The sequence below is a fragment of the Bubalus bubalis genome, chromosome 2 (assembly GCF_019923935.1).
Source record: "Bubalus bubalis isolate 160015118507 breed Murrah chromosome 2, NDDB_SH_1, whole genome shotgun sequence".
In the NCBI taxonomy this organism is placed as follows: Eukaryota; Metazoa; Chordata; class Mammalia; order Artiodactyla; family Bovidae; genus Bubalus; species Bubalus bubalis.
In genome coordinates, this window is record NC_059158.1 from 105915026 (window position 1) to 105941625 (window position 26600).

The window sequence follows — 26600 nt, forward strand, 5'->3', positions numbered from 1 at the left end:
AGGAAAAGTAAACTTATGGCTAAGTGATAGAACAGATTCAAAGGCGCTAATGACGATGAAAATCTTGACAAAATGGGATGTTTCAGCTTGTGAATTGTGCATTCATTCCTTGTCAGCAATGAGTTTCCAAGCATGACTATTTCAAGGCTCAATATGGCCATAACATTAGATAGGTAAAATATTAGCAACTCACTCTTAGTAAAGAAGGTCTTTATCAATTCTTAATTTGTTAAAAAAAAAAAAAAAGAAAAAAAGTATTCACAATAGCTCTGCTGTGTTCTAAGTCAACTGATTTAATGCTACTTTGGAAAGGAGTTTGAGGAGCTATGGGGATTCAATTCCTTTTCATCCACTCATTTGCCCAATCATATGGAAATATCATTATGAGAGAGTGCTTTACTTGGTTCTGATACATATTCAATTACATCTTCAAATCTTACTCAAAAGAAGGCTTGTTAAAATATGTCCAGTGAGCTAACAGTATGATAAACATAGTTACAAAAATTCCTGATATTATAAATTTTGGTTATTGAAAATTGTTTCCTGAAGATTCAGAATAGTATGTTGTCCTTACACAAGCTAAATCAATATTTTATTGGTGTGAAAGCTTCATTAACAAAAATTTTCTGCTTATCATTTCTTGAAATCTACTATTATTTTAAAATATTGGTTTATAATCCTCTATGGTGATATTGATGCTAAAATCATAAAACACTTCAAGATTTCTGAACTTAGGACTTTAGAAAGAACTATTTGCAATGTTGATTAAAGTTGATTAATACTCATGAAGGATTTTTAAAGTTGTCTATAGCTGGTTTCATGGATATATTTAGTCTTTGTAGAAGCATATGGAAATGCATATTAAATTTGACAGTATTTTGCAAATCATACTCACTTCAGAGTAACTTGCAAAGTAGAAATGCTTTCATATGCTAGAAGATGGTTTGTCTATTATGCTGAGAGTAAAGAAAGAGCCATGTATTCAACAACAAAATAAAGATATATATATATATATATATATATATATATATATATATTCTCTGGCATTGTGGATTATGATAATAAAGGAAGATTAGAAGGACAATGTCCTGTACTTTAACATTTAGAATTATGTGATGGTCACTTTTTCAAACCATCACACTGGACATACTAAAATGAATTCTCACAAAGATCACAGGCACCCTTAAAAAAAAACAAAGAAGATTCAAATGGTCATTTTCTGTCTAGGTTTCCATACTAATGCCAAATCTTCTGAGACTTTGACCAAATCTGATTGGAACAGAGATTTAGAAGAGAGTAAAGGCAATCTATCTTTACATGAACTTATCATGATGAAGACAAACCTCAACACTAGATAAAAGGATAATTTCCACTCAATCAAATTCTCTCCTCTGGGGTGGAGTTAAAAAGAAGTGACCAAAGAGAAACTGATTCATAGGAATTCAGACCTTTGTTTTGAGTTATGCGTTACAACCATTTTTGTGGCCTGTGAAGTTAGCCCAGCTCAGTCTTGAAAGCATCAGGACCCAGTGGCTCTTGTGCAATGAGTAGTTTCCCACGCTGCCCCACACAACATGTATCACTGCACCTCTTATAGAGTCAGATGGATACATGTGTTTTCTCAACAAGAACAAATAAAGTTTAGTAATGCTGCTGCTAAGTCCCTTCAGTCGTGTCCGACTCTGTGCAACTCCATAGACGGCAGCCCACCAGGCTCCCCCATCCCTGGGATTCTCCAGGCAAGAACACTGATGTGGGTTGCCATTTCCTTCTCCAATGCATGAAAGTGAAAAGTGAAAGTGAAGTCGCTCAGTCGTGTCCGACTCTTAGCGACCCCATGGACTGCAGCCTACCAGGGTCCTCCGTCCATGGGATTTTCCAGGCAAGAGTACTGGAGTGGGTTGCCATTGCTCTTCATATTTTATATTAAAAAAGAAACTTTTCATATTCTGAAGGTCATTTTAGGGACAAAACTTGAAGTAATTAAAACAAGAGCTGAAGCTCTTTGACAAGTTTATATTTTGTGTCTAAAGGAGTCACTGACCTGATAAATCTTCAGGGACACTAGACTGCAATTTTCGAAGAGAAAATAAATTTTGAGGTTTCAAAGGACTTCAATTTTCTCATATTAGTGATTATGTCATCATTATCCGAGAATAGTGATTTGCAAACAACATTGACTTTAATGTAGTTTTATACTGATAATTACTCTTCCTGTTTTCTATTAAGAGTCAGGATTCCCTTATCTCTTGAGTTGAGAAAATCAGATTATTTATTGAAATTATTCTCAACTGTGATCATGCCTCAGTACATAAACATTATTTTTATGATCACAGCTTAAATTCACCACACTCAAAAATTATCTGGATGATTTGCATAATAAAAAAGTCAAGCTTTGAAGGTGAGGAGTAAATTCTAAAAAAATAATTTTTAGAATTATTGATCTAAAATGGTTTCTGAATGAAGATAGGAATGATTTATGTGTCATGAATCCATAGGTGAGTTTTCTCCAATCATATTGTCTTCCTTTGGATCCTTTACACTGATGATTTGGAGACTAGGATTTCTCATAGGTATAAGCCACTCATGAGCATGGCTCTGGAACTAAGTGAGACTATGAAGCAAACCTGCTTTTACTACTGTTTATAATTTCTAAAATACTGTAGAAAAGAGATAAAGAGCAAGATTATGATCCTAGGCAGACTTTTAAATGTTAAGTCAATAACTCAGATTCCGTAAGAATTCTATCAAGTGTATAAAAAGATCACTTGACATATCCTTTAAAGAAAGGCCATTTAAGTAATTCATTATACTTCCTTAGATTTATGAAACTAATCGAGTGAAATCTCTCTCAGAGGCAACAATTTCAGCTTTCAAAGTAACAGATTAAATTTATGCACTTAGTTAACATAGCATTCCATTTTGCAGAGGAACAGTATCTGTAAATTTCACCACAAACTTCTTCAAGCTTGTCCAAAGGAGGTCTGAGTTATCTATCCCTTCACTGTTCCTATGGTGATACATGAGAATTCACCCAGCAGTTATTTTGGAATTGCCTTGTGGCACATATTCTAACCCTATATTACCTATCATTTAAATTGTTTATTCAACTATTGAAACATCTTTCCAAATGGGTTGTATGATTTAAAAAAAAATGCAGCATCCTATATGTATTTCTATATATGAAAGTCTCCTGTACAAAAATAAATGGTTATATTTGCTCATGCCTCCTCAAATGACTGAGAAACATTGTCTTTACTTGATAAAGCAGTGAGCACCTTAGAAAGGATATTTGTGTTGGAGTAGGATAAAATGGAAGCTTCATCATGCTTAATTCATAAGATTGGAAAAATACATGGATCTATTAGAAGTCCTCATTATTTGCTAGGCTTCCTTTGTGACTCAACTGGTAAAGAATCTGCCTGCAATATGGGACACCTCCCTGATTTGGGAAGATCCCCTGGAGAAGGGAAAGGCTACCTACTCCAGTATTCTGGCCTGGAGAATTCCATGGACTATATAGCCCATGGGGTCATGAAGTGTCGGACAGGACTAAGCGACTTTCATTTTAAAGAATCCACCTGCCAGTGCAGGAACTGCAGGAGCCCTGGGTTTGATCCCTGGGTGGGGAAGATCCCACAGAGGAGAAAATGGCAACCCACTCCAGTATGCTTGCTGGGATAATGCCACGGATTAAGGATCCTGATGGGCTAGAGTCCATGGGGTCTCAGAGTTAGGTATGACTGAGCAACTGAGCACGCATGGAATACTGGGAAAAGGTCTTTTAAAATAGAACTATTTTAAACCAGTAACCATACTTTTGTAGTAAATAATGAAGGAAAAAAATAAAAGATTTGATTGGGATGCTTTTGAAAAATAAAACTTTAAATTGTATAACAAATTTAATTTATAATTTGACAAAACTTACATTAAAATCATAATATGCAAATTATTAAAAAGAATGAGTAGTAAATCAAATGTTGATTTTTTTTTGGTGTGCTTGACAAATGTCATGGTAGCAAGCTAGAATCTTTTTTGTGTTATATTTAACTTTTTAGCATGAGCATAAAGATGATCATTTCCACAAAAGTTTTGAAGCATTCATCAGTTCCTCTTAATCCCTCATATTCAAGTCATTTGATTTTGAATTACCATGCCCAATTTCCTCTACTTCGTTTGTTAATGCTTTTGACTCTAACATATTCTCATTGTTCATGATTTTGTGATTCAGCAGTTCTTCAGTATAACTTGCATCATGAAATGCTGAATCTCTTGAAAAATTTTACTTTACAATTCATTTGCATAAAATTTTTACTGTGTTATAACATTCTATAATCAGCAAGAGACCAAAATATTTTTTATAATAATGCATAGAGATAAATGTTAATACTAATTGAGAAAGGGTGTTTGGTAAAGGTTAATTTTATAAGTGAGTACTTCACAGTTTTTACTTTCCTACATTGTCATGTATCTTTCGGGATTAGAATAATACTTTGATAATCAGAAGCTCTTGCAATTTGCAATCGGATAAAAATAAGGGATAGAAAGTAAGCAAGTCATAAAGCTAGAAATACAGTTGGTATCTTCTGCAATTGTCTGTTTTTGGTATCATTACAGAGGATGAGATACACCTGAGTTAAAAGGACCAAGGGTTGAGGCATTGAGGGAATCAATGAAAAAGTGAGAGAGTCAACTTATCAAATACAGAAAAGCAATCACATATATTGGAGCAGAAGCAAGGGGAAATGATACACTGGAAGATTAGGGCTGTGGGAGGTAACGTAGGGTTGTGGGAGGCAACATTAAGGACAAAGGGGTGGCCAAGTACATGTAATATGGCTGTCTGACAGGGCAGGAAGTTGTGGCTAAGATGCCATCCACGTTAATTCATACTGAACATCTAACTCCAGAAACAAGCTAAATGCATAGAATAAATGCCCTGGGAGGTCTGAGTCATAGTTTAAGGATTCTGTGAAAACTTTCACTGAGAAATACATTGATACTGGCCTATCCCATTTGCAAGTATCTGGAGTCTGGTGAATTCACCCACCTTGCTACCACCACTGACACTCCCTCATTCTCCCAGTCTTTAATACCAAGACCTTCTATAGATACTAGAAAAAGCTGTGATAATTAGTATGTCAGAAAGAATCACAGAAACCAAAACAGGGTTTAAGTTATAGATGAGTTTGGGTTTGTGGTATTCTCCAGCATTGCCTGGGGAAGGAAGTATAATCAGATATATCATCATCACACCCCAGAACAAGTAGATGATCTCTCTCTATAACATTAATTTTTCCGTTGGGTCAAGCGTGAAACATGCTTATAATTTTTAAGCCATTTTTATAAATTTTCTTGATGCTTATTTTTATCCTTAGACTTTCTTATATTGTTTTATGTGTCTATTTTTTAAGTTCCCAAATAATAATAATAGTAGTAATAATTTATACTTCTGAATTTAAAATTTGCCTTTCCCATGCACTGATGCAGCCAGCCTCTTCTGCTGGTTCTTTTTAACCTGCAAATTACTTATTACAATAAAGGAGATGACTCAAGCTCTTAATAAAGCCTTAAAAAGTGTCATCTCTACTTAAAGCCTTCAATCAAATACCTCTAGCTGTTTATGGAAATGTATTGGCATGATTTGAAATGCTAGCATTTTCAAAAAATTATCAGTAGGCTCCATTCTTGACCACTCAGAAAACTTAAAAAAAAAAATACTAGGGGAAGCAAGAATTTCAGGAGAGCTAATATATGAGAGCATTTGAAAGATTCTTTATGTCAGCATGGAAAGTGAAGAACAGTAATTTTCTAGTATGTATGATTTCACTGGATAGAGTAAAAAAAAAAAAGTAAGCCACAGAAAGAATCTTAATAACTCACTCCTGTTTTTTGCTAGAGTCTCTCTAAAAAAACCAAGAAGCGATGGGTGGTGTCTTGAATTGCAGTCTGTGGGCTTTTACAAAAGAATCATTTTACAGGCTTCACATATGTTTGAATCTTCTAAAATAAAAAAGGTTAAGTATTGATCTAAAGTCTTTCAGGAAGGTCAACACTTATAAAGTTAAAAGAAAAATGCAAGATTTTTAAGGACCTGAAATTCAGGAGACTTGGTTTCTATCCCTGGGTCAGGAAGATTCCCCTGGAGAAGGGACTGGCTCCCACTCCAGTAATATTTTCTTGCCTGGAAAACCCCATGGACAGAGGAGTCTGGCAGGCTACAGTCCATGGGGTCGCGAAGAGTTGGATATGACTGAGCGATTAATGCTTTCACTTGAAGGATTTCTTTAAAAGGTGATATGTTTCTAATGTTTGAATTCTTACAGCTAAAGTATTTCCTTCAAAGTGCAGAGCAATAATTATTAACTGTATACACTAAAATTGTCAGACATGAAGTACAAAAAACACAAGATGACATTTACTCAGAACCAGTCCTTATTTAGTATAATTATTAGCTACAGATAAGGTTTAGAATATGATACTGGAATGGGAAAAACGTGATGATAAACTAGGAAGAAGTCAGATTACAGCTGAGATTAATGATTTGAATTATAATGCTTAATACAGTAGATTGACACTGGCCTCTACTCATTATTTTTATTGACAAAGTGTTCTTGGAAAAAGTCTTAGGTCACCAATTTTGAACAATGGCCAAAATGCCTATTTAAATAAACAAAAAATGGTGAAATTTCTTGGTACAGATGTAATCTGCCAGTTGCTAATGGGAACATCATATAAAAGATATTTTTAAATTATTCACTTAATATTAAACTTTCAGAATTCAGGGTTACAAGTTCCAGGATCCACTCCCATAGTACCCTTCTTCTCAACCTTGATAAACATTTATGCATTTTGTTTAACGTTGTACCTAAAATGCATCTAACGTTAACTTCCACCTCCATCCTGTCCTACCTCTTTATCAAAGGCTTTGGCTACATGATTATTGCACTATAAATATATGGTCAAATGATAGAAAAAAATTATACTTTAAGCATAGATAAAGAATGAATGGACCAGGAAAGTTATGTGTACTATTTATTTGAAATAACATGTTTAGCCACTAGATGTCACCCTTTTTTAAGCACAAAGTTTACTCCATAAAGTTAACAATAGTAATTACATTGCACTTAGGGTAGAAGTTGGTACTATTGGAACTAGTCCCTCTAATGTCACATAAAAAGAAACTTTAACAACTGATAAACAAAGAAACAACAACCAGTGTTTCCTATAAGAAGGACTACCTGAGTCAGACTGGTTTGAGTCTTGTTGATCTCCCAACTAGATACTTAAAATGCAACAGAAATTAATAGCATGTGATTTTCAAGCTGTACAAATAGAAGATTGTACAAGCATGGCTCTTGTATAAATATAACATGAACACATATAAAGATCTCAATCAACTCATAATTAGCGGATGAGCCAGTAAGAAGGTGAGGCCAGTACAAGACAGAATTCCAGGAACAGAGGCTTACAGGCGCAGTCTGAGCTTGGCCATAGGTACAAAATTCTTTAATATCCCAAAGGTCACAAACCATAACCTTTAAGGGTATGTTTCCTGCTTGAGGAGAAATGATCTCTACTAGGCAAAATTCTACAAATTAACATGCAACTTCACAGCAAGGCAAAAAGATACTTACCCTAGATGTATGGATCACCTATCATGCTTCAGTGGCTGTGCTGTTTTACATGCATTATCCTATTTTAACCTCATGATAACTTTCTATGAGGTAGATGCTTATGTTCTCTTTATCAAGAGACTAGAACACTGAGAAATCAAGAACATTCTTCAGGACCAGCAGGTGAGTGATCAGGTTAGAATGTAAATCTGCTCTGTCTGTATGGTCTTTCTCTTGGGAGCACAGACTTAACACTTACCTACTGGAGAAGGAAATGGCAACCAATTCCAATATTCTTGCCTGGAAAATCCCAAGGACAGAGGAGCGTGGTAGGCTACAGTCCATAGAATCACAAAGAGTTGGACACAACTGAGTGACTTCACTCACTGGGTCTAGAGGATGTTGGGATTCTATACGATGAGGCACGTGCAGGCACACTACAGCCCTTCTGCTCTCTCTCTCATCCATGAAGGTCAAATAATGGTAAAAGAACTCTGAAGTGCAATAGAGATGCTGTAAAATCAGAGTTTAACTGCTAATGCTTGCATTCTCTAGAATTTGTGTACATTACTTACCATATCCCTGCTTCCCTTTGCCGATTCCTCTAGTGCAGTTTAAAGAAGTGGAGAGTTGGAAATGCTCAAGGTGGTGAGTTTTCACACAAAGGCAGGCAATATCTTACATACCATCTATGTGGAAAACACTTAGGCTAGGTAAAATGTTATCAATGGGGTTGTTTATAAATGAAAAAAAAAACAGACTTTTTAAAACTTGCATGGTAGTCCTATAATATACATTTTATATTCTTTTCAGATAATTTGGGACAAGGGGAGAAATCTAATGTTGTCATTGTTTAGTTGTTCATGTCCAACTGTACTACCATGGACTGTATCCCTCCAAGCTCCTCTGTCCGTGGGATTTCCCAGGCAAGAATACTGGAGGGAGTTGCCATTTCCTTCTCCAGGGGATCTTCCCGACCAAGGGATTGAAACTGCGTCTCCTGCTTGGCAGGCGGACTCTTTACTGCTGAGCCAACAGTGAAGCCCATAGCTAAGATATTCTTTGCAGAATTTGGAACAAGGGGAGAAATCTAATGTCCTGACAATATATTCAAGGTAGATGAGTACCTAACAAATATCTGTCTAAAAAATGCTCTATTGAATTTTAAAACTTTAAAATCTTGACGAAATTTAGGTATAATTAAACGAGCTGTAGAAAATGATCTTAAATTTGTGTGATTTATATGCAGAGAATCTCAAAAATGTGAGGGGCTCCAAGCTTTATTACTGATTCACTTTCAATTCTCATAAAGATTATACCATTCAGCCAGTGACTGAGAAGATTCGGAAAATTAATCAAACATTATTATAGTACCTATTAGGAGTCTAGACAGTCTCCTCATCACACACATTCTGATACAATTTTGAAAGGATTATTTTTTTTACAGAATATTTTTATTCTCCATACCAGATAAAAATAATAGAAACACTTAAGAGTTCCCCAGTCAAATAAAAATGTTAAATTTGTTGGTGTATCAATTTGCATTTATACTTGCTCTAAAAAATGAAGAGTGCTATATAAAAATTGAAGAGTATTTCTTTTTATGTAGTCAGTCTGTTGTTCAATGTTCAGCTTCTTCAGTTTTCATGGTTTATAAAATCTTTTAGGACAGAAGATATTCCTTACAAGACCATATTATAAGTTTCCAGCTTTAAAGGTAGATGTAATTTTAATAATCACGTACCACTTTTAAGCTCTATTAGGCACAGCTCTGTGTTGCCTTTGATTTATTCATCAATGTGAGAAACCCGGACTTTTCTAAAGTCTAATTTTTGAAAAAAAGTTAAGTAGTCTCTTTGCATTAAACCATCTGCTCTACATGATTACAGGGACTCGTTTTTAGCATTGAAGCTTCCCTTTTGTGATTAAATTTCTTGTTCAACCAAGTGAACTCTTTGGAAATCGTTTATTTCCGGTAAAGCATATCATTGTTCACAGACTGGTAAAATAATTATAATCAACCCAGATTCTTATTGGATAGCATCTTAAAGAACACATGTAAATTTAGCACACTAATTAATTCAAATTCATTTAATTCATTTATTCATCACCAAAGAAAATCTGAAGATAGTACTCACGCAGGTTTAATTGTATAGGCATGTTTTTCATGGACAAAGGCACCAGCAAGACCTCCTGCTCCTGTATTTAAATACTGGATAGAGAGTAAATTAAACTGTGTAGGTTTGCCTAAATATACATGATAAAAATAATAATTTGACCTTTTTGTTATGAAATCAACTTTGATAAGATCAAAATGTGTGATTATTTTAACTTTTATTATAAAACAGAATTTGGGGTTACTTTGTTCAAAGAAAAACAATGAAATGTAGCATTATTAATTATGAATAAATAGCTATTACTCTTTTGGCCAGTTTTTGCTCCAACTGGTAGATAACAGTTCAGTTCTACTGACAGTTATCTGATTTCAAAGCTCATTTATTTCAGTTATTTTGCCACAAAATATTTAAATAATAATAAAATATTATATTTTTAAAACGCTTAAGATCACTTCTATTTCTATGCTCCCTGTCAATAAACTTGTTTTCAAATGTCAATACAAAGTTGATTCCATAGGAATTATCTCTAACTTATATAGAAATTTCTCAACATATTAACAAAAAACTAGATTAAATTTGAATTAAGTTCTAAGTATAGAAGTATTGTCCAGAACTTCCTGATTTTTTCATAGAAGTCAGAGAATTGAAGGAATAAATACTCTATAAAGGATGGAAATACCAAAACATAATAACCTATACTACTCATTAAGTGATTCTACAATTAACTAAAGTCACAAAATACAGTAATGAAGGAAATAGAGGAAAGTAATTCAAACACCTAAAATTGGTCATTTTTACAATACATTTTTAAATTGGTCATTTTTACAATTTTTACAATACATTTTTACTGATCCATTTTTACATTTAGATTAATGTTAGTGTGGACTAAAAGGATATAAATATATTAACTAGTCTGTTGATACCTTGTAGGAGCACCAGCAGGCAAAATCAACTCCCCAGTCATGTAAGTGAAGTTCAACATTTCCAACTGCATGTGCTAGATCAAAGCCAACAAAACAACCCTGGGGAAGAACATAATAACATTTTGAAAGTGCTTAATGATTCAAAATAACAAATACAAGTATATTTAAGAAAATTGTTGAAAAAATGCTGTACCATAAATGCAGTTTATCCTTTGGAGCAATGACTCACAAAGTGTGAATCATAAAATCTTGGGCATTCTCAAGACCCTTTCAGGTCAAAACAGTTTTCATACCAGGAAGAAGACATTCTTTGCCTTCTTCACTGTGTTGACTTTTGCACTGATAACGCAGAAGCAATGATGTGTTAAATTGCTGACATCTTTGCACAAATCAAGGTAGTCCAAACTTGTATTGGCATTGTGTGCATTCAGTTACAGCATGAAAAGGTTAATTTGAGTTATATATCTCCTTGGTACAAGTATAAAAATAATACATTTGTATAAAATGTCAGTACCTTAATTTTATTCTTTTAAGGTTTAATATGGGAATTATTCATAAAACATTTAACAACATCCTGAAGTAGGATGTCTGTCTCGTAATGCACTTATGCAATTATTTGAGTTGGAAGCTAAGTTACCCACTTTAAATTCATAGAAAGCCATTTTTGCATGAAAGAGCAACTTACAGACAAATGATAGTAAATCATACTTAGGTATTTGAGACATATTTTGAAAAATGAAGTGAGTCTATCAATTTGAGAAAAATAACTTGAAGCATTTGTTGCCAAAGGAAAAAAGTAGTTACCAAGAGAAACTGGAATTTTGGAAAAATTGTGTCCATTTCCATAAATATGGTCATTTCCCAGTATTTAAAGATATTTATGGTGAGTTTAAAACTAACATATAATTTTTAAAAGAACATATAATGAAATATGCAATATTTAGAAAATATACATAACTTAATGAAAAAGAAAGAGAGTTCCAGAAAAACATCTATTTCTGCTTTATTGACTATGCCAAAGCCTTTGACTGTGTGGATCACAACAAACTGTGGAAAATCCTGAAAGAGATGGGAATACCAGACCACCTGACCTGCCTCTTGAGAAACCTGTATGCAGGTCAGGAAGCAACAGTTAGAACTGGACATGGAACAACAGACTGGTTCCAAACAGGAAAAGGAGTACATCAAGGCTGTATATTGTCACCCTGCTTATTTAACTTTTTGCAGAGTACATCATGAGAAACGCTGGGCTGGAGGAAGCATAAGCTGCAATCAAGATTGCCAGGAGAAATATCAATAACCTCAGATATGCAGATGACACCACCCTTATGGCAGAAAGTGAAGAGGAACTAAAGAGCCTTTTGATGAAAGTGAAAGAGGAGAGTGAAAAAGTTGGCTTAATGCTAACATTCAGAAAACTAAGATCATGGCATCTGGTCCCATCACACCATGGGAAATAGATGGGGAAACAGTGGAAACAGTGTCAGACTTTATCTTTTTGGGCTCCAAAATCACTACAGATGGTGACTGTGGCCACAAAATTAAGACACTTACTTCTTGGAAGGAAAGTTATGACCAACCTAGATAGCATATTAAAATGCAGAGACATTACCTTGCCAACAAAGGTCCATCTAGTCAAGGCTATGGTTTTTCCAGTGGTCATGTATGGATGTGAGAGTTGGACTGTGAAGAAAGCTGAGCACCGAAGAATTGATGCTTTTGATCTATGGTGTTGGAGAAGACTCTTGAGAGTCCCTTGGACTGCAAGGAGGTCCAACCAGTCCATCCTAAAGGAGATCAGTCCTGGGTGTTCATTGGAAGGACTGATGCTAAAGCTGACACTGCAATACTTTGGCCACCTGATGCGAAGAGTTGACTCATTGGAAAAGACCCTGATGTTGGGAGGGATTGGGGGCAGGAGGAGAAGGGGAGGACAGAGGATGAGATGGCTGGATGGCATCACCGACTCGATGGACATGGGTTTGAGTAGACTCCGGGAGTTGGTGATGGACAGGGAAGCCTTGGTGCTGTGATTCATGGGGTCGCAGAGTCAGACACGACTGAGCAACTGAACTGAACCGAATTGAATGAATTGATATTTTCCAAATGATCAAGACATATTGTTACATATTATGCATGGATAAAAGATCTGTTTAAAATGAAAAATCAGCCCATAGGTTTTAATGTAACAAAGCATAGAAAGATCATTGATTTGGTTTCACATTTCATACTAAAAATCCCAGGATGTTCTTGTCAAATTCTGGTATAGGATCAAAGAATATTCACAGTTAACTGAAAAAGCTATTATATTACTTGTACTTTTTCTAAATATATATCTGTACAAGGTCCAATTTTATTCTTATATTTCACAAAGGAAAAAAATCAAGAGATAAATACAGAAGATATATAAAACCAGCTGCCTTCTATTAAGTCAAATAGCAAAGATTTATATTTCTATATAAAATATATGCCAAATATAAAGCATTCTTTTTTTGTTTCTTCTAGAAACTACATTTTTACCCCCTAACAATGTAATATTTATTTCCGTATGTAATGGTTTTTTTTTTTTTTTTTTGTCCTAGATGGTGACTGCAGCCATGAAATTAAAAGACACTTATTCCTTGGAAGGAAAGTTATGACCAACCTAGATAGCATATTCAAAAGCAGAGACATTACTTTGCCAACAAAGGTTCGTCTAGTCAAGGCTATGGTTTTTCCTGTGGTCATGTATGGATGTGAGAGTTGGACTGTGAAGAAGGCTGAGCACAGAAGAATTGATGCTTTTGAACTGTGGTGTTGGAGAAGACTCTTGAGTGTCCCTTGGACTGCAAGGAGATCCAACCAGTCCATTCTGAAGGAGATCAGCCCTGGGATTTCTTTGGAAGAAATGATGCTAAAGCTGAAACTGCAATGCTTTGGCCACCTCATGTGAAGAGCTGACTCATTGGAAAAGACTCTGATGCTGGGAGGTATTGGGGGCAGGGGGAGAAGGGGAAGACAGAGGATGAGATGGCTGGATGGCATCACTGACTCGATGGACGTGTGTCTGAGTGAACTCCGGGATTTGGTGATGGACAGGGAGGCCTGGCGTGCTGCGATTCATGGGGTTGCAAAGAGTCGGACATGACTGAGCGACTGATCTGATCTGATCTGATATAATATATTTTAAAGTTGTTTTTATTACAAATACAGTAAATATAGGTATACATAAACAATATTAAAACCTCTTTGAGGAGTTCAATAATTTTTAAGAATGTAAATATTTTTCCCATAAATGAAAAAGACATATGTACCCCAATGTTCATTGCAGCACTATTTACAATAGCTAAGGCATGGTAGTGACATCAGCTTAAAGTAGAAGCATCCCTGCAACCACGTCCTGCCTAGTTTGGTTAACGTAAAGTTGACCAAGTGGCATTAGTGGTAAAGAACCCACCTGCCAATGTTGGAAATGTAGGAACTCAGGTTCGATCCTTGGGTCGGGAAGATCCCCTGGAATAGGAAGTGACAACCCACTCCAATGTTCTTGCTTGGAGAATGCCATGGACAGAGGAGCCTTGGTTGCACACAGTCCTTAGAGTTGTAAAGAGTCAGACATGGCTGAAGCAACTTCAGTTCAGTTCAGTCACTCAGTTGTGTCCAACTCTGTGACCCCATGGACTGCAGCACACCAGGTTTCCCTGTCCATCACCAACTCCCTGAGCTTACTCACACTCACGTCCACTGAGTCCGTGATGACATCCAGCCATCTCATCCACTGTCTTCCCCTTCTCCTCCTGCCTTCAGTCTTTCATATCATCAGGGTCTTTTCCAATGAGTCAGTTGTTTGCATCAGGTGGCCCCAAGTATTAGAGTTTCAGCTTCAGCATCAGTCCTTCCAATGAATATTCAGGACTGGTTTCCTTTAGGATTGACTGGTTGGATCTCCTTGCAGTCCAGGGGACTTTCTAGAGTCTTCTCCAACACCACAGTTCAAAAGCATCAATTCTTTGGTGCTCAGCTTTCTTTCTAGTCCAACTTTCACATCCATACATGACTACTGGAAAAAACATAGCTTTGACTAGATGTATCTTTGTTGGCAAAGTAATGTCTCTGCTTTAATATGCTGTCTAGGTTGGTCATAGTGTTTCTTCCAAGGAGCAAACATCCTTTAATTTCATGGCTGCAGTCACCATCTGCAGTGAGTTTTGGAGCCCCCCCAAAATAAAGTCTGCCACTGTTTCTCCATCTTTTTGCCATGGTGTGATGGGACCAGATGTCATGATCTTAGTTTTATGAATGTTGAGTTTTAAGCCAACTTTTTCACTCTCCTCTTTCACTTTCATCAAGAGGCTGTTCAGTTATTCACTTTCTGCCATAAAGGTGGTGTCATCTGAGATTCTGAGGTTATTGTTGTTTCTCCTGGCAATCTTGATTCCAGCTTGTGCGTCATCCAGCCCTGCATTTTGCATAATGCATTCTGCATATAAGTTACATAATCAGGGTGATAGTATACAGCCTTGACATACTCCTTTCCCAATTTAGAACCAGTCTGTTGTTCCATGTCCAGTTTTAACTGTTGCTTCTTGACCTGCATACAGATTTCTCCGGAGGCCTATAAAAACAATGCTATTTTTGAATCTATGTTGTGTTCTTCCTGTACATTGACTTGAGACCTGGACAATTTCTTACTGACTCTATTCTGTCTCAATTATTTACTTGTATGGTTTCAAGTATTTTGTATGTCTGCCTGGTAGAACTCAGTGTATTAGAATATAAGACTCTACACTAAATTACCAGAAGGAAAGCATGGAGCAATACATTTATATTATCCAAACTGTACTCAAGTAGTAATTTCCTAATTTAATTGTTTACCATCAAAACCACTTTCCTCTGTAGATCAAAATGTGAAAACATTTAGCTAGATAATATAGTGATTCATTCCACATTAAGACAACTTTGTACATGAAGATTAATTTTTTTAAAAAGTCATTAAATGAGGGTATTCATTTTGCAAACATGTCTTACCTCTGAGTTCTTCTATTGTTAGCTTACTAAGAGCACATATAATAATTACCTTCTTAAAACATTAGACTTCCTGCAACTTTGAAGAAATACATCTATTGACTGATGTTTTTTGAAGTTAATAATTGCAGAAGGACCCACTTTTTGATTGTAACACCTCTTAAAAATAACTCCGAACTGCTATTACAGGTACTTTCCCCAGAATAGGGACTTCGCTGGTGAGTGGCTCAGACTGTAAAGTGTCTGCCTACAATGTGGGAGACCTGGGTTCAATCCTAGGGTCAGGAAGATCCCCTGATGAAGGAAATGGCTACCCTCTCCAGTATAACTCTTGCCTGGAAAATCCCATGGATGGAGGAGCCTAGTAGGCTACAGTCCATAGAGTCGCAAAGAGTCAGACATGACTGAGCGACTACACTTCACTTTCCCCAGAACAGAGGGATGCAAACCATGACCTTCTTAATGAATAAAGTAATATTTGAGGACAGGTAATCTCATTTGTTTAGATATTGTCTATGGTTGCTTTTGCAAGCACAAATGAATCATTGCAACAGAGATCACATGAAAGGCAAGTCTGAAATATTTGCTATTTTGGCCATTACAAAAAAGATTTGCTGACCCCCAACCCTATAACATCGGTTTCCATGAAGAAAACCCAATATACTGGAGAGTCGGTTAATTAGAAAACTTACTCATTATAATGTGACCAAAACTAGAATCTTATAAAAGAAAAAAGGTTCTTATAGGTATTTTATTTCCCAAACACAAAAAATGAGCAACATGACATAAAACATAAAAACCTTACATATCTGTCATGAAAACATGACAGATACTTCACATTAACATAAGTTTTTGGAGCAACAGGAAAGAAATACAATTAATCTCTTTCAAGATTTAGAGGTTTTGGCTTCTCAGGTGGCACAGGGGTAAAGAATCTGCCTGCCAATGCAGGAGATGTGAGAGACTTGTGTTCAATCCCTGTGTCAGGAAGTTCCCCTGGAGTAGAAACTGGCAACCCACTCCGGTATTCTTGCCTGGAAAATACCATGGACAGAGGAGCCTGGCAGGCTACATTCCATGGAGTCACAAGGAGTAGGACATGACTGAGCATTTGAGCACACACACAAAAACCAGGTTTGCAGACTAATGTTTAGGTTTGAACTGAAGTTGCTCAGTCGTGTCTGACTCTTTGCGACCCTAGACTGCCCACCAGGCTCCTCCATCCATGGAATTTTCTAGGCAAGAGACTGGAGTGGGTTACCATTTCCTTCTCCAGATAAAAGTGCACATACATGTGCAATTTGTTTGTATTTTAAGACACAATTTTCATAATTTCAATGAAATTAAATGTGGGGGGAAAAAGTTCTGAATTTAAAATTCTCTTTTTTTCTCACCAACATTTCTAATTGAAGTGATTTTTTATGAGGTGACTTTTATTCCTCAGCCTCCCATAGACAAGTTTTTATAGCACAATTTTTCTTAGGAAACTCAAGGAATAAAAAAGCAGCACTTATATTATCAGTTATTTATAAAGAATAGCCTGATGAAGAAACTATGTAACTTCCCCCACATACCATGTTTTTAAAGGCCCTGTGGTTACATATGTGGCACAATATATAAAAAAAATCACCTGTGGCTCCTACAATATATTTTAATGCATGTGCAATTCTTTCCCCATGGATGGCAGAGAACATAAGTTATTTACTGCGATTATTTTGAGTAAATGACCTTAAGATACAAACTTGAATGTGATCATCACCAAGTGATTTTACAGAAGTTTCACTAGATGGCAGCATCTTAAAGAAAACACTAAGAGTTTCCCGAAACTTTGTATAGCCAATCAGTTAATATTTTTATTATTTTAGGAAAAATAGTAGGTAAAACAATATGAATATGTGAAAACATACATTGCATACTTGAGTGCATACTTTATGCAATGCTAAAATGGAAATTAAATATTTTCAACAGATTTGGATTAATTACCCACAATTGTTCAGAATCTCATTGGTAAATCCTGGAGAAGGGAACATCTACCCACTCCAGTGTTCTGGCCTGGAGAATTCCATGGACTGTATAGTCCATGGTATCGCAGAGTTGGACATGACTGAGCGACTGTCACTCACTCATTGATAAAAGAGAGTGACAAATGTAAATAATAAACAATATTACAAGCACAGCGGTTTTCAGCCACCATGTCACCTGGGTTTATAGTCAATCCCCAAACTACGGAAGTAATCTTCTAACCATTCTGACTCCTTCCATCCTGCTTTCTTCCAATGAACTTTCTAAATCATACATTTGATTTTAAGACTTCCTGTGTCCCTTCATCCCATTCAATTCAGGATGTAACTTATTTTCCTTGGTATGGTTTTTAAAGACTTTTATGGCCTGATTCTTTCCAGCTTTGTATCTCAGGTGCCCTACACCTACTTTCCTCTTCTTGCATAAATATTTCTCTGTCTCTAGAGTATTCTTTCCCTTCCCATTTGCCTGAGTAGCTCAGATTTTGATCACAAGATAACTTCCATAGGAAGATACTTCGCCAAACCTCTCTCTTCTCTTATAGTTCTGGTTACATAAATCTCTTCTAGCAATTTTCCAATCTTACTATTTTTCTATTTTTACATAATTAAATTCAAGTATTCAATTGTTGAATGAATAAGTAAACAAAAGAACATATAATAAAGCCAGACAATTGTCAATAAATATTATGTAAACTGAAGCTAAATGTAAAAGAATATTATTTGATATCCTTTATTCTGTTGCAATATTATTGCATAAATCATTTATTCAGGCTTGGAATCTTTTAAAATGAAGTTTCTTGGGCAATCAATAGTAGCTTAAAATATATTTAAAATTCTTTTCAATAAAACAAGGCATATGATGAGTTTTTGTTTTGACCATCTTCAATAGCACAATACTAAGAATTTTTCTAACCAGTATAATAATACACATAGGGCCTGTGTTGAGATTTCTAGGTAGCTATCTCACTGTCTGTTAAATTTAGTTTATTATTTTTTATGTATTAAAATGAAATATGGAATAGTATGGCTTAATTTTATCCCTTGTAGCATTCAAGTCCTCCTAATTTTGTTGGTTTATCCTGTAACAGATTGACTTTGGCCTGATATCATTATTTTCTTCTTTATTCACTCCCCAAAACTCCTATAAATTATGAAGATCATCAATAAGTAACAAATTTGGTGTGAAAAGGGTAATTATATAAGACACTTGTACCTATACACAGAACTGAAAGCCAGGTCGTATGCATTTGTATGTTCATATAATTGTTAAAATAATAAAATACTTAAGATAGGTAAGTAGCCTTTGGCCCACTTGAGTAACCACCTAGGTTACTTTGGAAGTACTTGCAAAGGATGCATGTCATGTAGACTGTGGCCATTCATACGTGCGAGCTGGGTGCATGTCCAAACTTCAGGCTGCCCTTGGAAGTGGCATTAGCATCATGGTGGGTAAATTATAGGTGCCTGCAAGATTGCTTCAAGGTTAGTAATTGGATACTAGTATTAGGAGTATGACTGCTCTCATGACTGTTTATGGGAACTACAGTTTCCACACCATACCAAGCAGATCTTTATGTATTCTAAATGTTACTCCTGGTTCAATATAAAGTCACAGGAAACAATTGCAGAAGTACACTCCTATACATTTGAATAATGTTACCTTAAAAAGAAAAACTGGTGGGAAAATTTGAAGACAGTGAATGAAAATTTTTTAAAAAAATGATAGGAGTGTGTATGTGTGTGTGTGTGTGTGTTCATCTCTAGATAGATAGGATAGACAAAGGGGGGATTAAAAACAACTGGTTGGCTAGTTTTGATCCTGGGACTTCCCAAAGAAGCTCATAATTAAGGAGATGTTGAATTGTACTGGGGCGGGGTGAGATTGAGGAAGAGGCAGGTGAAAGGTGGCAGGGTTTCTTGCCACTGTCTTGAAGCACTAAAATTTGTAAAATTCATTCAATTGCTATGGTTCAAAATAATGCACAGATATTAAATTAAAAAAAAAAAAAAGAAGAAATACTCTGTAAGAGGGGCCTCTACCAGTTCTGTCAATACAGTATATCATTTCAGAGTGAATTTTTATCCTGAAAGTCTTTCCTTTCACCCAGCATAAATTTATTATGATTTTCAAGTATCCTTCTCACTTTTTTTCCCTTTCATCCAACTCTGGTTATAAGCAGGAGTGAAGTCATTCAGTCAGGTGACCCAATGGACTTTAGCCTACCAGGCTCCTCTGTCCAGACGCTTTACTGTCTGAGCCATCAGGAAGCCTATAAGCAGGAACTATGCATTAATTCTTGCATGGTGTTTATTTTTCACTTAAAGTCAAAATGTAATCTGTATAACATTTTCCTTCCCCTAATTATCTAACAGAGCTATCTACTATTTTGTTGTTGTTGTTTTGAATTGGTATGTTAAGCCTTCTCTTATTTACAGCAAGAGATTGATAGGAATAGCTGTTCCTCAATACTAAAACATACAGCAGTACAAAATGCGAATAAACTCGTAAGTTAAAAGTACACAACACAATCTTCCAAGTGGAGCTGCGGTAAATATTCTAGAAATCAAGTAGCTTGGCAACTAGAACCAATGTCTAAAATTTTAAGGCAGAAGTTGAATGCTACTCAAAGTTATTTTAGCTCTGAGGCTCTTAAAGATAATATATGATTCCAGAAGTAAATAATCAGCATATGTACTGCAAGAGAAAAACTACACAGAATATCTCATCCAGGAAGCTGTGACTTGATAATTATAAATGCTCATATTTAAGTTCAGCAGCAAACAGGAACAGAAACAAGAAAAACTGGGAGGGTAGACAAGATTTTACTCTAGATCATATGATGAATTATTCTAAGGTTAAGGTGTAATCATTTGAAATGTATCTTCTATCAAAATATTATTTTAAAATGTAAGTGTACAGAGAAGGATGATTTTCCAAATAGCCCTTACACTACATGATAATTTGAGTAAGAAAACTACCTTTTTCTCCTAGAGCTATTGATTGATGGTATTTATGCGAAAATCTGTATAGAGGAGACAATAAGCACTAAAAACCAAACATCTGTGCCTCTCATGTGGGCTGTTCCTAGGGATCTGGGGAGCCATGACTCTACTTGGGAGTTTCCAGAGAACTGGATTTTGAAAAAATAAGATATTTAACAAGGGGGAGTTTTGAATAAAAAAAGAGTCATAACAAAGGCTGGCACAGATATCAAGGAGTTCATTAAATTAAAATGAGTACCTTTAACTTGAAATCAAAATCAGAATGAATGCTTTCAGTTGATGACTTAAAGACTCTGGTTTGGATTTATGGATTAACTAAGGAGTAAAAATGGAATCCATTCTGAAATATGTATGTGTCAATCCGTACAAATTAGAGTAAAATGGTATTAGGATTTTGTTACCTTCTTACATCAAGCCATACTTTCATATTTTCAGAAAGTATAGTAGCTTACAGCTATAGTTAGCTAAAAGAAAATATGTTTATGAAGAATGTGTTCTGTTGGAAAAGTAACCGTGAAGTGACAGGAGGTGGAATATTGGGAAGAAGAGAATGGACACAGGCACGTCCTAAGGAGCTCGTCTTTGCTTGGAAACCCCAGAGTCCTGAATGGGGTGGTAGAACTCCAGTCACTGAAGATGAGTAGACCTCCACTCTGCTCACTGAAGATGGCCAACCTGGTGCATTTTTAGACACCTTTCCAGGCTCTATTTATGTCACAGGAAAGACAGCCTCTATTTTCTTTTTTTTTTTTAATTAATATGTATCTCAAGGTACTCTGTTTAAATTCCAGAACTGATTTAGCTATAGAGTTTACATAGCTAACCAGGTAGCCTGTGGGGAACACTGGCAACTGGAGTCTGGAAAAATAGCTCTGTCTTAATAGCTATGCACTCTAGTTCTGTGAATAGATGCCTGGAGGAAAATGATAGTTTCTGAACTTGAGTGAGACTACATCTCCCACGCTATCTGACTTATTCTTGAGTCAATTTGCAGTGTGTGGTTTTGACCCAATCATTAAGATGAACTGGAACATGCACAACTCTACTTTTTGTGGTATTAGGCTAGATTGATATTCTAAGACATTTTCACAGATTTGTTTTTACCTTTGACAAGTACTAACACAGTCTAGAGCAGTTTCCTTTTTATGTGCCTCTATGCCCCATATGACTCTTTAAAGGCAGAGACAGTGGAGTTTTTCTTAATCTATTCTCTCTGTCCATCTGTCTGTCTGTCTCTTTCAAATCCTGGAATCTGATATTAAGTGAGGGGTCAATATACCTGTGACAGAATGAAATTTCTAGAGAGTACTCTGTAACTCAGCTACCATTAAAGGGTTCAGTGGACTTTCTGTTGAAATTCTCCCCAGTGTCATGTAGATTAGCTTCCCAATCATGTGTAAGTTGGTAAGCTCATTTAATTAGAGAGAAGGCTTGTGCAAACACATCTAAAAGCCCCAAAGAGCTGCTAACAGGAATGGCAATGACACTGCCATTGGTGAGAGCTATTACCAGTGGAACTACCTGAGACCCGTCAGGAGACCCATCCGTGTCTCGGGGCATCTCTTAAAGAGAGCAGTTGGAAGGAGTGTGTTTGAAGTTCTGAGCTGGGGTACTGTTGAATGCTGGCACTGACAGAATCTTATTCAGCAATAATTCTGATTCTTATCCTTGACATCTGCTGCTGCTGCTAAGTCGCTTCAGTCGTGTCCGACTCTGTGCGACCGCAGAGACGGCAGCCCACCAGACTTCCCCGTCCCTGAGATTCTCCAGGCAAGAATACTGGAGTGGGTTGCCATTTCCTTCTCCAATGCATGAAAGTGAAAAGTGAAAGTGAAGTCGCTCAGTCGTGTCCGACTCTTCACGACCCCATGGACTGCAGCCTACCAGGCTCCTCTGTCCATGGAATTTCCCAGGCAAGAGTACTGGAGTCGGGTGCCATTGCCTTCTCCACATCCTTGACATCTAGGGCAAAGTAAAAACTGCGGTTTTCAACATTCTCTAAACTGAAGAGATGATCATGCAACCCTGAAGACAGGGGCCTCAGTTTCCCAAGGAAAAATAACCAAGAAAGAGGGCTATAAATATTTTCTTAGACTTTCCAAATGTTGAGACTGCTTTGTCATTACACATTAAGTTTGCAGATGTAAAAGGAGAAAATATAGTGGAAAGAGAGGTATGGAGCCAGACTCCAGTTTCCCAGATGGCTAAGTCAGCTTGAACAAGTGCTTAACTTCTCTCAGACTCAGTTTCCCTCAGTGAATCATGGGAAAAGCTCCCTGTTAGCATAGCTGGGAATATCGTAAATACTACATCACAAGTGCTTGAAGCATAGAAATCCATCAGCAGCACCTAGTATTATTACCTTTGTACAAAGCACTCTTGCAGAAACTAGATTCATCCTTTTAGCCTGACTTTTTTAAAAGTAAAGATTGATGAGACTGACAAATCCAGAGATGAGAAATAGAAAGTAGGAATATTGGGAGCATTTTGCTAATGAAATTTAAGTTGGGGGGGAGGGGTGGTGTCAGTTAAGAAGGTCTGAGACAGAGCTAAGAGCTAACAGCTACTTGGGCAGGAAAAGTAAAGGATTTGAGAGAGAGGAAAAGAGAAAAACCCTTCAGACTCTAAAGTGTTGTGTAATTTGCAGGTAAAAATGTCTTACTACCTAACAGAGTGTGCTTTCAAGAGTAAATTTCAGCTATTTCTTTTACCAGAAAAAACAGCTATTGTCTCCTCTATTTATTGTCACAAGTAAGTACAAAACCAAAGAAGAAAAATAAAACAAATTGAGTAATACTGTTCTCTTCTAGAGTCTTTCTCCAGCTGGCAAGGTTCTCACACAAAATATAGTTTGTTTGATTTATTTCGGATACCCAAGATGGGAAAAATAGTTCAAGGTAATTTTTCAAGCTTAATTTAGTTTGTTTAATGTTTAATAATTTAATGGAGTTGTCTGCATGCCCTAAGTATGTCAAAGAGTAGAAATGGAATTTGAAAAAGAACTCAAATTTTACAACAAGTATTTTGATTTTTTAAAGTAATTAACCATTATAAGTAATTCTTCAGAATTTTCTGATTCTAATAAAATGGGAGCATAGTTATGCTTTTTATGCAATATGTGATCCATAAAATAGCCTAATCCATCTTTACTGATATACTCATTTATCCATTCACTGACCAAACAGGTATCCATTTAATGATAAGTAATTATGTATATGAAAAGCACTGAGTTATGTATATGAAAGCACTAATTATGTATATGAAAAGTATGAGCCTGTAAAGTTTGTAAGATCTACCCTTAATCAGTCATTGAACATTCTACTTACCAAAGCTTCCTAAATTTTATAGATATGCATATAAATAATTACAAGATAGTGCAAAATGGGACCAATAATACATTTTCTATCATGCTATGGAAATACAACAGGAAGATAGATTTAGCCTGACACAGAGGAATGAGAAAAATTTTATGACAACGATCAAGGATCGCCTCCTCATGCTTCCACAGGAGTTAGTCAAGAAATATTGTGAGTTGAGCCTATAAGAAATACTCCCCTTTACTCAGTTTTGTAAGAATGCTGCAATGTAAGTAGAAATATATATACACCAGCTGTCACTCTGCCTCAGTGCTGAGGTCAATAGATAGAAATGGGAGTTGTGTTAAAGAACTAAAGTTCCATCTAGTGGGCAGAGCTATGACTCAGTCTTACCACTTGTTATTCTAGGTTAACGATGGTCTAATGTTGCCAAACATGTCACTTTTCAGAAGGTATTTAAAACTAGGAGTTTTTATATGAAATCTTTTGATCTGTCATTATTGGCATGTGATTAAAAATTTTTAATGTACCACATTTGCATATACAAAGAGGGTCAGCAATTCTCTAGGACCAGTCATAACCTGTGAAGCAGATAGTGGTTGAGCTGGGATAGAGGCATAGAATCTTCATACGTGGAAGTCCAAAGACTAAGGAAAACTAAGAATAAAGGCATGGCAACAGTGTGACATCTGTACAGAAAACATGTGAAATATTTGGTTTAGCTTAAATATAAGTTTGTGAAGGACAGCAGAGGAAATACAATATTAAATTAAGTATATGCATAATTATAAAAAGGCTAAAATGGTTTGAACTACATTCCACAAATGGTAGAAGAGTGATGGGCATCATGTGGGAAAAATGAGGCAAGGGATCAAATAGGAGACACCAGGACCTAATCACAACCTCCCAATAATGGGCAGTTACTTTTCAGGTGAGTGGAAACCTTTAACCTTTACATATCTGTTTTATCTACCTATCCTGTTATACAGTGGTTTTAAAGCAGCTATTTAATTTATCCATCATGTGGTAATGGTGCTCTATATCGAATAAAGCACCATTTTGATTAGAAATGAAAGTACACTCTTCCCTAATATGGTTTTCTAGTGATTACTATGTCACCTGAATGCTCATTTTCTCAACCAGATTTGCTTTTATTATTAAGTTTACTACATACTAAACTTGATAATATTGCAAAGAAGTTTATGGGATAATTCTTAAATACATCATTCTTTAATTTCTTCCCTTAAATCTAGTTTTTATAGACAATGCTATGGTTATCCTCTTTGCTCACCACCTTACTTAAGATAATTTCCTAAGAAAATGAACATTGCCTTCTCAGCTCAGTTTTTTATTTTGTTTGCATACATAATTTACCTGATTAAATAAGGATAACAAGAAGAAGGACATTAAGAGAAATCTCACATTTTATTGGGGATTTTTTTTTCCTGCTTAAAGATCTTTTGAAATTCCACCTACATTGTTTCCCATGAAACACACATTTTTCTTTCCATTCTTACGGTGGTTAGTGATTAAATTAAAATGTACGTGTACATTTCATATTGAAACACTTTCATTTTTCAGCTTAACAAAGACTTAAATCACCCTTCCTTTGTTTATCAAGTGGCTAAAAAACATAGATCTTAAACCACTCCAGTATTTTTGCCTGGAGAATCCCATGGACAGAGGAGCCTGGCAGGCTGCAGTCTATGGGGTCACAAGAGTTGGACATGACTGACCACAGCCTTAGTCTAAGGCAACTTAAGTATTTTGTAAAATGTATATCATCTAAAAGAAACCCTAAGTATACACTTTCATTTGGGGAATGCTGGGTTTGGATGGGGCTAGATCAGAAGAAATAATTATCCACCATGGCTTTGATGAGAGTGGTTGCCAAAGCAACAATCCTGATTGACAATTTGGAGTCTTGCTTTTCTCAGATCTGTAATCCTAAAACATCTTGAGTGCAAATTTCTCTTCTATTGAGAATTAATCAATCTTCCTCACATGGTCCATTTAATGAAAAGCTTAAATTAGATAAAACATCTGATGAAAACTTCTTAGGGACAGCTCAAAATTTTTAGATTCTTGGGCATTGATCCTCATAAACATTGACTCCAGGCTCCTACTTGGATAAACTACAGAGAGTGTATTTTGTATTTCTAAACAGAATAATCCTTTGCTATTCCCCAAGTAAAGTATGCTTAGTTAATGAGATGGTCCATCTAAAATTTAGGTCATTTTCCCCTTCTCTCTCTCTCTTTCTCTCTCTCTGTCTCTGACTGTATGTATGTGTGTGTGTGTGTGTGTTATTATTATTATTATTTTTAATCCTTGTATTCTGTGGATAGATTGAAATCTAGGTGAAATCAGAGTTTAGTACAGATCCTTCATTTCTGATGCTTATACAAATTTTGTCTTTAATATCACTAACATAAAATGTTTAAATAAGAGTGATCTATGAAGAGATCAGAAAATATTTCATTTGGTAAGAAATGGATCTGCCCTCTGGTACCCCTATCTTTTGAACTGTATCATGACAGAGAGTTTTAAACTTTTTGCATAGAGACTGAAGATGACTCTTTATTCATCTTATCCC

General features: G+C 35.8%; 1 protein-coding gene across 14 annotated transcripts in view; it reads right to left on the minus strand.

Moving 5' to 3' along the window:
* The window catches only part of KYNU (kynureninase), a 137999-nt gene that overhangs the window by 38372 nt on the left and 73027 nt on the right, over positions 1-26600 (minus strand). For all 14 annotated transcript variants that reach the window (XM_044935814.1, XM_044935811.1, XM_025276847.2 and 11 more), the window contains 2 exons: positions 10657-10755; positions 9755-9828 (listed from right to left, as the gene is read on the minus strand). In XM_044935814.1, coding sequence (XP_044791749.1) covers positions 9755-9828; positions 10657-10755 — 173 coding nt within the window. The remainder of the gene's footprint in view (positions 1-9754; positions 9829-10656; positions 10756-26600) is intronic.